At 38.7% G+C, this 15,567-nt stretch overlaps 2 protein-coding genes across 3 annotated transcripts; one reads left to right on the top strand and one right to left on the bottom strand.

The window, feature by feature from the left end:
* Positions 1–6,908: 6,908 nt before the first annotated feature.
* On the top strand, positions 6,909–8,265 carry LOC121773701 (HMG-Y-related protein A-like). Its single transcript, XM_042170609.1, has 2 exons — positions 6,909–7,092; positions 7,561–8,265. Exons 1-2 carry the CDS (start codon positions 7,042–7,044, stop codon positions 7,990–7,992), a joined length of 483 nt encoding a protein of 160 aa, XP_042026543.1. The 5' UTR covers positions 6,909–7,041; the 3' UTR covers positions 7,993–8,265.
* Positions 8,266–9,043: 778 nt separating this feature from the next.
* LOC121775507 (DNA repair protein RAD4-like) lies at positions 9,044–14,762 on the bottom strand. Of its 2 annotated transcripts, XR_006045135.1 has the most exons (15): positions 14,607–14,762; positions 14,447–14,488; positions 14,228–14,340; positions 13,693–13,959; positions 13,507–13,599; positions 13,233–13,325; positions 13,042–13,143; positions 12,534–12,583; positions 11,392–12,162; positions 10,932–11,277; positions 10,622–10,816; positions 10,364–10,519; positions 9,884–10,093; positions 9,268–9,724; positions 9,044–9,163 (listed from the first exon to the last, which is right to left on the bottom strand). XR_006045135.1 is itself a non-coding variant. In XM_042172585.1 (14 exons), exons 1-14 carry the CDS (start codon positions 14,644–14,646, stop codon positions 9,326–9,328), a joined length of 2,877 nt encoding a protein of 958 aa, XP_042028519.1. In that variant the 5' UTR covers positions 14,647–14,762; the 3' UTR covers positions 9,188–9,325. The 2 variants fall into 2 exon arrangements, 1 of the variants encoding a protein (XP_042028519.1); XM_042172585.1 differs by lacking the exon at positions 9,044–9,163 and having other exon boundaries at positions 9,188–9,724.
* Between the last annotated feature and the right edge of the window lie 805 nt (positions 14,763–15,567).

The raw sequence follows: 15,567 nt of genomic DNA, 5'->3' as shown, positions 1-15,567 counted from the left end.
GGTTCGCAGGCCTGCTGCACGTCTTCACGAAGGTCGGCCACTTCGGGTAGATGTTGTCGGCCAGATAGTACCCCATTTTATACAGCCGGTTGTTGGCGACGAAGTTGATGGCCGGCGCTTTACCATCCAAAACTTCGGTAAAGAGGTCGGACTGGTGGAGCACGTTTATGTCGTTGTTCGAGCCAGGGACCCCGAAGTACGCGTGCCAGATCCAAAGCCGATAGTCGGCAACGGCCTCGAGTACAACGGTTGGGTGGGTGCCTTTGTGCCTCTCGGCGTCGATTTTCTTCAAGCGATTGTTCCATTATTTGACGCATTTGCTCAAAATGATCCATTTGTTTGAGTTGATTTAAATTGGAGTGGATATAAAGAGGATTTGAGAGGAATAAATGTGTATTTGTGTGTGAAATGAGTATGAAATAGGATTATTTATAGAGTAAATAAATAAAAAAATTAAAAAAAATTGAAAATAAAAAACAAAACGGTATTATTACCGTTTGAATTTTTTTTTTAATTTCGAATTTTTTTAAAAATAAAATAATTATTGCGTCATCAGTGACGACGCCCACTCGCGGGCCAGCGAGTGGGCGTCACGCGTGCATCGGGCGCTCGACACGTCGCCCGGGCGCGTGGCGGGACGTCGCGTCTCGAGTCCTGCAGCGATGGGCTCCGGGACGGGCTGGGGACCGGAGCAACGCTGCAACGCGTCCCGCGGCGGAACCGTCCCTCCGGGACGGAACACGAGCCGCTCGCGGGACGCGTAGTGGATGGTCTAACTAATTCCAATTCAGACGTACTCCCTTCATCCCACCTAAATTTATCCACTTTCATTTTTGCATTTAAGAAATAGTTAAAATTTTAATTACATTTCTCTCTTGTTTTATTAAATTTTTTTTACTAAAATCAAGAGTACTAAAAATACTATTGTGAAGAATGGCAGAAAATGTTGTGTCCAGATAGATGTAGCTCAGGAACCATAAAGGTATGATGATTAAAGAGCAACGATGAACACTTCATTATACTAGAAAATTTAGTTTTAAATATCCAACAACATTTCTCTATGTCTTGCTTTATTTTTTCTCCTACTTTAAAACATTCAATAATCTTTTCATTTTTTCTCCTACTTTAAAACATTCAATAATCTTTTCTCTTTTTACCTTATTGTATTTTCCTACCTTAAAATATCCAATAACTTTTTCTCTGTTCTTAAACTCTTTAGAATAAAAGTGAATAAAATCCAGTGTCATCCTAGGAAGGGGTCATGGGAGGCCCGAACCCCAAATTCAGATATCGAGATGGATGACTTTTTGTACACTTGGTTTTGGTTTTTGATATGTATGTTTTCTACTTCCTTTGGGCCTGGCCATCCCTTGGTCATCACCCACGTCGTTTTGTTTGTTTTTAGTGCTCTTGCTAGATGGATAATACCCGGCTTGTGGGGATATCCAAGTAGTTTAGTTAGAGTTTTTGATATGTATCATTTTGTGGATCAAGTCACTTTTGGGCTTGGTCAATGTAAAACTTTCTTGTTGGTTTTGATATAGACAGGTTGGAGGTCCGCCTAACCCTTCACCGTGAAGGTGTTTGAAAAAAAAAACTAGTTTCATACTCCTTCCTAAAAAAATTGTCTCATTTTGTCATTTTAGTTTGTCCAACAAAATTAGTTTACATATAGCATCCCCAATCTTAGCTCTATTCCATCTCCAATTCATCTCATCTCTACAGTATTCATTGGCTCCACACCATTTTTTACTCTATCTCTTCATCAAGAGATAGCACTTGCAACCCTCCATCTCCAAACCAACTCATTTCTTAACTATTCATGGGTCATACTATTTCCATTCAAATTTAATTTTTTTCCAGACAAATATAAATAAAATTGAGATGCAATATTATTTTTTAAAATAATATTCATATTTTTTATTAAAAAATTCAAAAATTACATAATTAAAATTCTAAAATTACAATTTATTTGTTGGGGGTAGAACTAACAAATAAAGAAGTGGTTGAGGACTAAAGTGAAATAAGGGAAAGTTGTATTTGACTTTGGCCAGCTTCAGTTGAAAACTTGAAACGGCTAATAACAGATTTGGGGGTTCTGAGGGAGCGATTTTCTTCCAGCTCAAATAAGAGGAGAGCTTAGAGAGATCAAAAGGAGAGACACTATCTTGGTGAGGTTCATATTGTGTTCTTGCTGTAATTGTGGAGAGCATCTTTGCATGTGAGTGAAAATGACTGAATATCAGAGTCATGCAAATTAAAAAACATGTAGAGTTTGCGCAACTTAATCAAGTTAGACAATGAATGGATCAAGCAGGCTAACGACTATTGGTCGCTGGGTATGCAAATGGAGAGACTCAGGGCTTCAAGACCTTAACCCACAATACTATGATTTAGTAAAGGGAAGTAAGGGTCGAATCCCTCAGGGACAAAGGCGGGTTGAGTTGTGTTTGAGACATTGGGAGGTATTTGGCTGCGGCCACGCTTTTCAGTTGGTTAAGAATTGAACTATATACTAAACTGATCAACTTACTAAACTAACTGGATCAATTAACTTAGACAAACTCAAAACCAAGAAACTTGCTGGATTGATCAACTAAACTAAAGAATGGAAAGGTAAAAGCAACTCAGGACCACTGACACATATAAGCGCACTACTGAAAAGCTGTAAGCAATGAAAAGGTGACGGGAACTGCTATGCTAACAAACTACAACCTTCTTTTTCACTAAGCAACTAAATAAATATACCTACGACAGATTTAAACAGAGAAATTAAAGCATAGATCCAAGTAAATTGGACGTAAAGGAAACAGATCTATAGTATCTATCATATTCTCATGCAAGTTGACGAACTAAAAACTCAGATCTAACTACGAGAAATCGAAAACAGAACAACAAGCAATCATCAGAACAGAATCTAACTCAGGGGTCAACAAATCCAAACCAACCTGCATCGCAAACTCCATCTAGACTCAGATCTAAACTTAAACTACTAAATTATGCAGATCTAACTTCGAATCAGAATAGAACTAAAACTAAACGAAAACAATTAAATCAGGGAACATCATATCCAAAACAACTCGCATTAAAAACTCCATTTCATAAACGATCTTCAATAAACGCAACAAAAACTGAATTCCAAACAAAGATTTAAAGATCGATCAACAAAAGGGAAGTAACTAGAGTAGCAACTAAGAGAAAAACATAAAAAAAAACAACTAAGCTAGGGAAAGATAAACTAAAAACAGAGTAGAAATTGTTTAACCCCTCGGGATGTAAGGAAAACACAAACGATGAAAAACTTCTTGCAGATCCAGGTCCCTCCTTCCTTGATGAGGAAGAAGAGATGAAAGTAGAGGTGGAACGTTGACTCTGGCGGCTATTAACTTGCTTGCTCCATGCTACGAATAAGGTGTGAAGTGTGGAATGTGGTGATTGAAGATGATGATGTCGAACTCCCTTCTGTGTGCACTCTCTCCACTATTTATAGTATGGCATTGAGCACAAATCCCTAGGGTAAGCTCATCCTATCTTGATATTAATGCCCCTTGAGATGACATCTTCTTTTCTCTCTCCTATGACTCATCATCTCATGTGATGAACTCCACTTAATCAACTTGTTGGCTAGGCAGGCTCCATTGCTTGTCCGCAACTGATCAACTTATCTTCTGTTCTAGCCATTTTTCGCTTCTTTTCTGAGTTGATCAAGTTGTTCATGCACTCTGCAGCTTCAGCACTTTTTTTTTTGCTCCTGCACACTTAAATTCACCATTTTTTCGCACATTATCACCCTTGTTAGTGTAATAAACCCCTATAAAATCATGCTTGTAACAAGTCCTATCAGTGAGCTTGAGTGTTTTCTTGATCGTCTCAATTGTTTATTGTTCTCGTTGTATTCTTGGTGTGATTGAATAAAGTTTGGATCGACTTCTCCGTGAATGTAGGTCTTACGACCGAACCACGTAACTCCATTGTTCTTACTTTTCTGCTTTGGTTTATCTATTTATTGTTTGCAATCGATTTCGATCTTGCGAATTGGAAGCGCAATTCACATTATTTAAAGCAAAAAAAACATAATTGCCAAATCCTAAAATTACATAATTTTTAGAGAGAAGTATTTTAGTGAATGAGATACTGTTTCTTGGTGTAAAAAATTTATGTGAGACATGGGGTATTTATAGAAGAGGTTTAGGATTATTTGATAATTAAAAAAATGACAAAAAAACGGCTATAAAACTGTAACTTTTGGGAAATTGGAAAACTTTTATTAATTTTGGCCTTTTTTCTGAATTATTCTGAGTTTTAAAAAAATATAACAAAACGGCAATAATCAGCGCCCACTCGCGGGTGAGTGGGCGTCAGAGCCCAATCAAAGCTTGCCACATGTGGGTGGGGGGAGGCGGGGCGAGCTGTCTCCAAAATTTCTCCCCCTGTGAGATTTTATGGAGTCGGGAGACTCCCAACCCGATCTCTTAGCCATCTCGTCTCTGCGACACTCTGAGACGAGATGGAGACTGCTAAGAGTCAAGTTGGGGATGCTCTTAGTGGTGTAATACTTTTGAAATCTTTTTTATCATACATGAGTAATGTAACACCCCTTACACGGTTAGTTTTAACCCCATTTTGCAAACACTCAACATACAACACTATCATAAAAGTAAAAAAAATAGACAGATTTTGTTTATCGATCGTACCAAAAGGTAACGTCACTTATTCGGTTAAAACTAACCGGGTAAGGGGTGTTACAAGTAATAAGGTGAGTCTCACTATCCACTAATATCATTTTAATTACTTTTCTCTTTCTTTCATGCTATACCAATTCCGTATTAATAGTTCCACAACGGCGTCCCTTAACTAGTTCGGGCAGGTGAACCGTCCAAAGGGCCTCTCGGTGTGGAGAGAGGAATCCGTTCCGACGGGCCACGTGCTGCCCCTACGTGTTGTGCTTTAGTGGGGCAGTGACGCCCCGCGAAGGACGTCGTTTTTGCCGTTTTAATTTAGATTTTTATTAAATCGAGCAAAAAAATTAATAAAGTTAAATTCCAATTTTCGTATTAAAAAAATTAAAATTAAAATTGAATTGGGAGTACTGTTTTTCTCTTCTTTTTTTATTCTGCAATTTATCCCAAAATCATCTATATATATTCCGTTCATCACCATTTTTTACATAAAAAACTATCTCTCACTCATTCTACTCTCTAAAAATATTCATTTGCATTCTCAATCCAAGTATGGTTGATCTGAAAAAAATTGTTCGATTGCTTGTGCAAGCGGATCAAGAACAACAATAGTATCACGATAAACTTGTCGTCACTGCTGAAAACAACAAGGGGACTAAGGGAATACTACTTTCCACAAATGGTACTTTTACCTAGAACAGTTTTACATATAAAATATTATAAAATAAAGAAAATAGAAAAAAATTGTGGACCTCTTGATGCAATTTCACCATATAAATAAAAAGCAAATAAAATAAGTCAGTAAAAAAATTATAAGTATTTTTCTTTTTAACGAGGCAAATCAAATTTTTTCACTAGTAACACTTTAATCACTTTTTATTATTTGTATATTAATTTTGCATTAAAATTCAGTAGCCGAAAATGCAACATCTATTTTTCTCTGTTAGAGCATCCACATCCGTACTCTTCCGCAAGACATGCTCTTACCCTTTTCTATTATTCAATTTGAATACTTCAAATACTAAAAAAATTTCCATAATATTAAAAAATGCGTTAATAAAACCGGAAATAATGTTATAAATTCCTAAAAATAAAAAAAGGCACATAATTAAAATCCTAAAAATAAAAAAATTACACCCATGAACATTTAAATTACATACCATTGAATTTGAAAGAGTAAAGGCCAAATCTGGTCCTGAACATGTCTATTTTACGATTTTGATCATATACTTTATCTTTTGAATTTTTGCATCTTGAACATTTCAAATCGGATCACAATTGGTCCTACACTAACAATTTCGTCAATTTTTAAACGGTTTTAACCCGATTTTGACCAATTTTGATGGTTTTAACAGTCTCATTCGGGTTAAAACATTTTTATGGTTTTAACAGTCTCATTCGGATTAAAACAGTTTAAAAATCGGGTTAAGACCGTTTAAAAATTGACGGAATTGTTAGTGTAAGACCAATTGTGATCCGAGTTGAAATGTTCAGGATACAAAAATTCAAAAGATAAAGTATAACACCAAAATTATAAAATGAGCATACGTTCAGGACCAGTTTTGGTCTTTACTCAATTTGGAAAATAAGAAAAGTACACATTTTGGGTGTTGGGTGATTTTATTTGGGAGAAATGAATTTATTTATAGATTAAAATGTGAATTTTGGGATAAAAATGAAAAAAATAAATAAATAGTTATATTTTATTGGGAAGTGGAAAAATATTTTTTTTATTTAAATCTGATTTTCAAATTTTCAAATAAATTTTTTTTAAAACGGATATCTAGCGTTACTGCCAACCAGAAGCCACCACGTGTCCGTCCGCTGCCAAGGACAGTGCTCTTGGCGACGAGCTCATCCGTGTCGAGAGCATGAGTGCAGCGCCAGGCACGTCGCTCGCCGTGCCAATTGCACGGACCCGCCTTCCGCAAGAGCTCCCGCTGCAGATGCCCTTGTATGCACAAAATAAGCCAAATAAATTTTCAAAAAAATCTTATCCTTTCTACTACTCCCTCCGTCCCATTAAAGATAACCCATTTTTCTTTTTATTTATCCCAATCAAGATTATCAATTACTCAATATGAAAACTCTTTTACTCTTACTTTATTCTCTATCTCTTACTTTATTCACTTTACCTAACACGTAAAATAAGGTTACCTAAGATCACATGGCGCCTAAAGAAGAGGTCTGGGACGGAGGGAGTATTTAATTGGAAAAGAAAAACATTTATCCGACATGTCTCCGTGATGTGCAGCTGATCCCGACTTGTCACTTGCTGTGCCCCTTTCTCTCTCTATTCTTCATCTCTTTTACCACCGTCTCTCTCTCTCTAAGCTCGCACCACCACACCCAGCTAGCTTCAATGGCGACCCAAGAACTCATCATATCTCCTTCGCTCCCTCCATATCCCCAGGTCAAAATTCACCTCTCCACAATAATAAATTGCCCTCTTTCATGTTTACAACTTCTCTATTGTCGTTTTCATTTCGCATTTTCTGTGTTCCAAACACATAATTCTCTTAGCCGTTTACTCTTTCCTGCTGGTGCATGCGATTTCAAAATTTGTTCGCTTTGTGTTGAAGAATTGTAACAACCTTTTGCATTTGTTTCGGAAACCCTTTTACGAAACCCTCAGTAATTTCTTTTAGTAGCTTTTAACATGTGTATTTGTCGCATGCATTTTTATTTTTTTTTTTCTTCCGTTTGTTTATAGATCCTAGAATTTTACTGTAACACAGCCATAAATTCATTGTTATTTCCAAAAATTGAGTCTTGATGGTAGTTTGAGTGAAATTGCACTTCTATAAAAGAGTTAAAATCATAGTAATTTTTTAAAAAAGTTTGCCTCTTTCCAGTTTTCTCAGCTGTATTTTGCTCTCAGATGATTATGGAGGCAATTGATGCATTGAAACAAGCGGAGGGTGCTAACAAGTCATCGATCTCCAAATACATGGAATCCAAGTACGGCGAAATGCCTCCTGGGCATGCTGAGTTGCTATCAAATCACTTGACTAGAATGAAGGACATTGGGGAGCTTCTGTTCATCAAGAATAACTATCTTAAGCCCGGTCCCGATGCACCTCTCAAGCGTGGTAGAGGCCGACCCCCGAAGCCAAAGGAGCCCCTTCCCCCAGGCGCCACCCCCGCTTCTCCTAGGCCTAGGGGTCGGCCGAGGAAGGACCCTAATGCACCACCTGCCCCCAAGAAGCCCAAGCCCCCATCAGCCGCCCCGAGCATCTCCAAGACTGGCAGGCCTAGGGGAAGGCCGAGGAAGGTGAATCCGCAGCCATTTCAGACTGGGGTTGAGGCCTGAGATGCTGGCTCTTGTTTATCTTAGAGGTGAATTGTGCTTTTTAACTTCTAGTGTTCGTGTGTAGTGTAGCCTCGATGTATATTTGGTTAGTGATTGTCTCGGTCTGCTAGAATTTGCTGTTTCGATAGGGTTCACTTGAATTTTCTGGTGTTGTGTGTACTGTTACATTTACGTCTCATGCATTTTCCGACAACCGTTGGTATTGCATGTGGATCCTCTGTGTAACCATGAAGTAGTTCATTTTCTCTTGCAAAGGTGGGCCATTCTAGGAAATTTACTGCTGTTGATTCTTTGCTGGGCATTTGTTGATTATTGCCATGTGGGTGTGGTCCTTCTTTAAATTTGGTTAAGTTCACAACATTGGCATATATCTAGTCTAGTGTGTGATATTTGTATTATGTGAATGCCTAAGTAGATATTGTGATATGTGATTTGGGAATATATGGTAATGTACCGCGTAGTCTGATTCGACATGGGATTATGGTTCTCAACCAATTTGAACGGCTGTGATGAGGAAACGAAGCTAATCTGCAGCTAATGGTGAAGGGTCAAAGATCTCGGATTTGTTAGGTACGACATGTGTATGGTACTAGTTTTCTTGGACATAAGATGCTTTTTGGGTTTGATCATTTATCCTTAGATTGTGGCACATATACAATCAATCATGTCTTTATCTAGAAGACTCAGGCCCACCATAGAATCTTGATCTGTCCACACTTTGCTGTGTGAGTAGTGGTGAAAAATGAAATACAACTTTAGAGGCCTTAGGCCAGTGCCCTTTTTAGCCTATTTGATTTGATTATGTTCTTGTGAGATTAGATTTGAGTGTCATTGATAAGGAAGTGTGCATAGATGCAGCATCGTTCTCTCTCTCTCTCTGTGTGAAATTCGGATTGGTGGGGACGCCATCGCCCACTAATCGAATGTCTACCAGTTGTGGACCAGATGCACCTCTATGTCCCTGTTATTGCCATTCAATGACATGGGGACAATGATAACACAGTAGCTCTACAGAAAATCTTGCAGATTTAGTTATGAAATGCAATCCTTTAATGTCTTGGAATTGTTCTTTCTTGAATCTGATTAGAGGTTGCAAAATTCATCAACTTCTTTATCTTTTCATGTAATTACTGTGATGATTGGTTCTCTTCTCTTGATTGCGATATGGTTGCTGTCAGAAATTTAACACACAATCAGTCACAAACATCTAATATCATTAACCAAAAAGATACATTATCTCTGAATACTTATGTTACTAAATAAGCATTGGCATACCAGCTGTTACAACTTAGCGACCATGTTCAGTGAAAAATTGCACGAGGCCAACAACTTTCTACAACTCCTCAAACTGTAATAAGAACCCACAATGGCATCGTTTTATTTGTATCAGACCATCGCTGGTTGCCTGCTCGTCCACTACAAACTCGTGCTCGTGGTCTTCTGTGGGTGTCAGGGGTGAAACATCGTGTTTCTCCTTGGGTGTCTTCACTTGTCGTAATGGAGATGCCTTCCTTTTCTGGGTAGCTTTAGCTGTAGTTGTTTTAGGGCATTTATCACTCGGTTCTGGGATCTCATTGATGGACTGCGATGATGCTCCTCCATCTCCGTAGAGAGTGTTCAATCTCTGTCTCGTAATGATGGAGGAAAGAAGCTGATACCACCTCGATAGCGCTTGTGCCTCTTTCCTTTTCTTCTCATTGGCCTCTCTTCTCTCTTCTTCTTCTACATATGCCTGACAATTAAACAAACATCCCATCAAATGCAACAAACAGTTGCTACTTTCAAGCGTCGAGACAATGCAGATGACAGATGAGACATGTGTGCAGGTGATGAAGACAAATTTTTTACAGCCAGTTCAATCAAAGTAACAAAGTGGATAGTGTGCACTCACCGCTAGAACAGCATCCTTAAACTCCTCACAAACCACGATACCCTCGAATGAAGGAACACACCTGCCATTTCTGAACTCGAATCCAACCATAGCAGAAGCATAGTCAACATCTAGCCTTTTTGCAACCTGCGCCACCCTTGGCAAGCGCAGATGGACTGTACCCGGTGGGAGGCATTTCTCAGACCAGACATCCACGCGACCACGCTCATTCTAGAAATTGAAGTTGAGAAATAAGCCCTAACAACTATCTGATCACTGAGGGAAAACAATAAGGATAAAATACAAATACTGCAATTTCATTTAAGCAGGTTAAACTTGCAGGGCAAATTTTGCAACTGGGGTCACTGTTAATTGCAGTTTGACCATGAATTTCATATAGGCAAGTCAAATATTGAGGAATGATTGAATCTAAGAACATATGTAAAGGGGTGCCATGGTCTAAATGCTTAGCATAACTTCAAAACAGCAAAATAAATTGACCTTTGGCACAATCCCATTAACAGCTCGAGGAATACACAGTGGTTCAGTCTGCCACTTCCCATAAAGAGCGGTAGTAGTCTCTAGATGATCCACAGATGCATAGTTATTATCATCCAGAGCTTCTTCTTTGATAGACTTTAAAGAGCGATTAAGTACCTAATTGAAATGGAATAAAAATGTAAATTTCATTAACTTTTCATGCTGATCTTCATCAAACTGAGAGATTATTGAAACATGAAACTCCCTAAAACATCGAACCTTAGCAGGAACTTCACCAGTCTTCACTTGCAGTGCTTCGCGCAGCCATCTGTCCTTAGTATGAAGAGTTTGGACACAAGCGCGTGGATATACAGCATGGCCAGAAATAAACCCCAAGACAGGCCTCTTGGGGTGTAAAATTTCATGCTTCTTAAGCCATCTTTGAATCACATACAAGGGATGAGTTCTGTAAGCCTGAATATTTCAAAGAATCTTAATAGATAAATAGCAATACAGATTATGATAACTTGAGTAAAAAAATTTGAGTGAACTGAAAATAAATGATGAAAAAACCTAGTACTTATCATACTTGTTGATTGGTAGGAAGGGGTTCGGTAAGTGCTCTAGTTTCTAGTTCCATGTCTTCTAGGGAGCTCCGGTTAGTAGGACATTTGTTCTTCATAGGCGACTTTGCAACTTTTATGGCACATAGCTCTCTGGATGCTCCAACTATTCCGTTTGCATGAGGTAGGCTTCCATGATCTGCATTTGCTACTCGAGAAGACTCGACCTTCTCAAGCCCTGAGGCTTCAGATTCCAAATTGCTGATACCAGCAGTAGCTGCTGACTCCAACTCCTTTAAAGGTGCCAATACTGCATCCCACCAGGTTGAGCTGATTCTGCGAGATGCTACCTTGTACCATTTTGTGCAATATCTGCAGAATATCTTCTTATCAAGTTAAAATAATTTAGGAGGGGACAAATAATGCACCAGAGGAGATGTCAGTAACTAAAATACCAAAGCAACAAAAACATGAAAGATATTGGACCTGCGGGTCACATCCTTAGCACCATTTCCAGCAAAAGCAATCACATATCTCAAAGATTTTCTGCATGCAGCAGCTGTAGCTTCTACTTTATCCTCTCCATCTATAACTGCATTGATGGCATCAACATGCACCCATTTCCCTGTCAAGTTTTCTCCACTGCAGAAAACTTCCGCCCAATAAAGTGGGGCTCCCACCTTTTTCGATCCAATAGCTGTAGATATTCCACCCGAGGATGTTTCAGGTTCATCTTTTATAAATTTTTTCATCCTTTTAGAAGGCGGGGTGAGAATCGCAGATGTGCTGGATGGTTCTACCACAGTAGACGCCTCAGCACCACTGGCAGAACTTCCAATTGCTGTAGCTGCAAGAGCCATTTTCAGCTGCATCTCAAATTCCAGATCTCCTTTCCTTTTCAATTTCTCATATTTCACGGGGCACTGTTCAGAAGTATCAGTTGTGGTCTCAGATACTGACAACTCTGACATATTCTCTTTAGGCTTATCGGTACTTGAAGCATCTTGAGGTTGGATTCCATCCTTTCTTGATTTATTAGCCTTCCGCCTGCCAGAACCTCTCCCAGCAGTCTGACTGCAGCTCGGCCCAACATCAGGAGATGATTTGACAGTAGAAGCAGAAGAATTGCTGGGTCCAGTAACCATTGGAGTTGCAGAGTTAAATACATTTCTCTCTATCTTGCTACCAAATTCCAACTGATGCTCTGATTTGTCAGCACCATGCTTCAAGGAGACCACGTCCAAAATGGAGACAAACCTGAAATATGAAGATTAAGAAGAAACTGATTATAGCACTCTAGAAGCATAACTCCATTACATTCTAGCACCATTTTATCTAGAACAAGCAATGATCCATTGGAGTATAACATAAAAGAGTAGACACAGCCAAAATGTATTCAAATAGGCATGAGAGGTCATGCACTAAACCAAAAAGTGAGGAAATTAGATAACTGATCCTTCTAGTAAAGACTATTCATAATATCATCATTAAATTTTAAGCAAAAAGGCAAACAAGAAGTAAAGTCAGAAACATTAGGGCAGAAAAAGGTGAGCAGGTCCACTCTCATCAAAATGGACTGCAGTCAGAAACCGAAGCAGTCAGTTCTTCATGTCAGCAAAATTCTATACCTAGTGGTCAGATTCAGAGCCCTAAAAAGTGCCACGGATAACGCTGTAACCTGCAGAAGAAATAACCCATGAAAGCCTTCGGTTAGGATACGATCTAATATATCCCAATTTAATGCATGTGCCACCCACTCCAGAAATAACCCATGAAAGACTTTGGTTTTGAATACTAAGTGTTCCATCCTTCAGGAATATCAATATAAACTAAAAGTAGAGTGAAACAAAGAACTGAAACGTCATGTGTTATATTTTCAAGAACATGCCACCATCCACTGTGAATGTTTGCATGGAAAAAGTAAAGCGATGACAACCTAATGATGCTTTCACTATCTAAAGCAAATCTGGACATTATCTGAATTCTAGAGCATTAAAACTTCTTTCATTGTTTTAATTTGGATCACAGACAGACTCAAATCCCGACCGCATAAGCCCCCAAGCATCCCCTTCAATGCTACATTTTATCCAAACATGTGATAGCATAAAAATTCTGAAACATGATGGTAGACCATACCACTTCTGGTGTCCCCTCTTGGCTTTCCAACGTAGATGTCATCGCTAAATCACATGATTTTTCATCCAAAGTTGTGCTTCTAACACGGAAATTGTTGTGGACCTATCACCAAAGCAGAGCCAAAAAAGTGAAGTCAAAACTCAATTATCAGTTTTGAAAAGGACAAAGAAATCACACAGCAAAGCTCATACCCAATCGACAAGGGGGGACAAACATCTAGCAGTAAGATTTGGCGCATCTGCTACCTTCAATAAATGTTTTGGAACAAGAGAAAGAAGGGAAGCCTGCCATGATAAAGAGATCTTGATCAAGGGAATTTTATACATGTAGCTCTATCTTTTCGATACCAAAAGAAAACCCGAAAAAAAAAGTAAGAAAAAAAAACAGATCTTATAACGTTTTGACACTACAGGTGGGTGCTGTGCCAAAGTATGTCTGGGTACTATGAAGAGAAAAGCTAATTACTTGAATGAGAGGGTTATTACAAGCACTATCAATCAACCTTCCCCTTCCCAGTAGGCAAAGCAAATGAGCTTTGTGCACAAGCTCAGCGACTTCCTGCCACAAAACAAAATTTGTATCAGAATGCAGCCAGCAAAACTGTCCTCTACAAAAGTAGACATGAATGCTTAACCAAATAATGGAGTCTACCTTTTCTTCTGCAGTGGCTCGCCGGATAAGCTTCCGCTTTGCTGACCCAGGCAAAACATCAAACTCAACAGAAACTCCATTCACTAAATCCTCTGGAAATGAATGAAGCGAACCATCTTCCCATTCAGAACCATAATCCTCATTGTCTGTTTGATGGTCAGATACACACTCCATTGCTTCACTACCGCGAGATTCAGGCTGAGGTGTATCATCTCCACCAGTTGTACCGATAAGCCCTCTCTCAAACTCCTCTGATCCTCTCTCCATCTGAAAAATGGTTAAAGTAATCATAGAACACATAAAAACTTGTTAATTGAGTCAAGCTTTCCCTAACATCACAGAAAAGCTAACAAGTAGCAACATTTTTTATTTCCTTTTGATCACTGATATCAAGAATTGATTTTGTTTCTCACAAATAAACAGTTTGATAATGTCAGATAGCATTCAACTTAAACACCAATAGTTATTAGAGGGTTTAGGGAAACAGGACTGATGAAGTAGGTGAAAAGGAAACAAGAAATATGACTGAGCTCACCGGTGAAACTGGCTCACAGTGACGCAGATAACCAACATCTTCTTTGCTAAACCCTTTCTTAACCCTTTTCAAAAGTTTTCCCACAGCATCTCTAGAAATATTAGGGAGAGTCTCTGATATGGCAGCAATACAATCAAGCATTAAAGTTGCACAAATTAAAATGGAAACTTGAGTTCATAATACATAGCAGTATTAGTTTAATGAACTGAATGCACAAACCATTATCATCAGTGCGGTCGCCCTTGGTTGCTTCGTGTTCATCTACACCATTGGAAAGTAATAGAACGAGTGATTCGGAAGAATTAATTTATCTAAACCTTATTAGTGCCGCTTCCCAATAAAAATCAGAAAAGGTCTGTGTTGAAAATGAGGGAATTACCTGGTGAATTCGGGAGCTTCGATTTGCTTCTGGTTCGCATTCTCTCTGTGTCTCTTCGACCAGCGGTTTCGCGGTAGAAAATTGATACACCAAGCAAGGGATACAAACACGAATTATTCAAACAATATTGGAAAGGAATTTAATGTCAGCTATTCACATTTTTAAACCTGCTTCTATTTTTTATAAGTTCCAATTAATATACTTAGTAAACCAGATTGAGCAGAATTAGTCGATACACATATGGTCAAACCAGAAAAATAGAATTTTCGAAACCCAAGGAGCATGGATGTGTGGGTTCTATCTTTGATCAAATGATTAGGGGAGCGATCCATATTTTAAAAATAGAATTTTCGAAACCCAAGGACCAATTTTAAATCCTTGGGTCAGTTGTTTTATCCTTCGAGATGCCTACAAATCAGCATGAGAAATAGTCACTAGGCTCGTCGGTAGATACGCTTTGTCAAATAAGAATAAAAATAGAATTAGTGTTGGGATAGTTTTTTTTAGAGCAACCGCAATGAGGCGGATGTCCCGGCGGACATCCCAAAAACACCTTATGTCACGTCATAAGGACATCCCACTACACTGCCACGTTACAAGGACATCCCACTGCACAATAGCGGACATCCAAAATAATAAAAATTCACAAATTAACAAATATACAATTTACGGAATTAAAATTCCGACACGAATACGGGAAAAATGCAACAATTTTATTTAAATAGTAAAAAACATACATAATTATTAAAAAAATTACATAGTTAAAAAAATACAACCAAAGCTTCGACAAACGCGGCCCCCCGTCTCACTCCTCGTCGTCCCCGTGGGCAGTCCCGACATCACTCCCGGGCAGGGGTGGCATCCCCAAATCGCGCCTTATACTGTCGATGACATCCTTCAGCATCAACTTGTATAAGGGGTCAGTCGCAGCCTGCCACTTTTCAATGGTGTCTAGCAGGCT

Source organism: Salvia splendens, chromosome 17 (genome assembly GCF_004379255.2).
Source record: "Salvia splendens isolate huo1 chromosome 17, SspV2, whole genome shotgun sequence".
Classification (NCBI taxonomy): Eukaryota; Viridiplantae; Streptophyta; class Magnoliopsida; order Lamiales; family Lamiaceae; genus Salvia; species Salvia splendens.
This window is presented reverse-complemented; position numbering and strand designations above follow the sequence as displayed.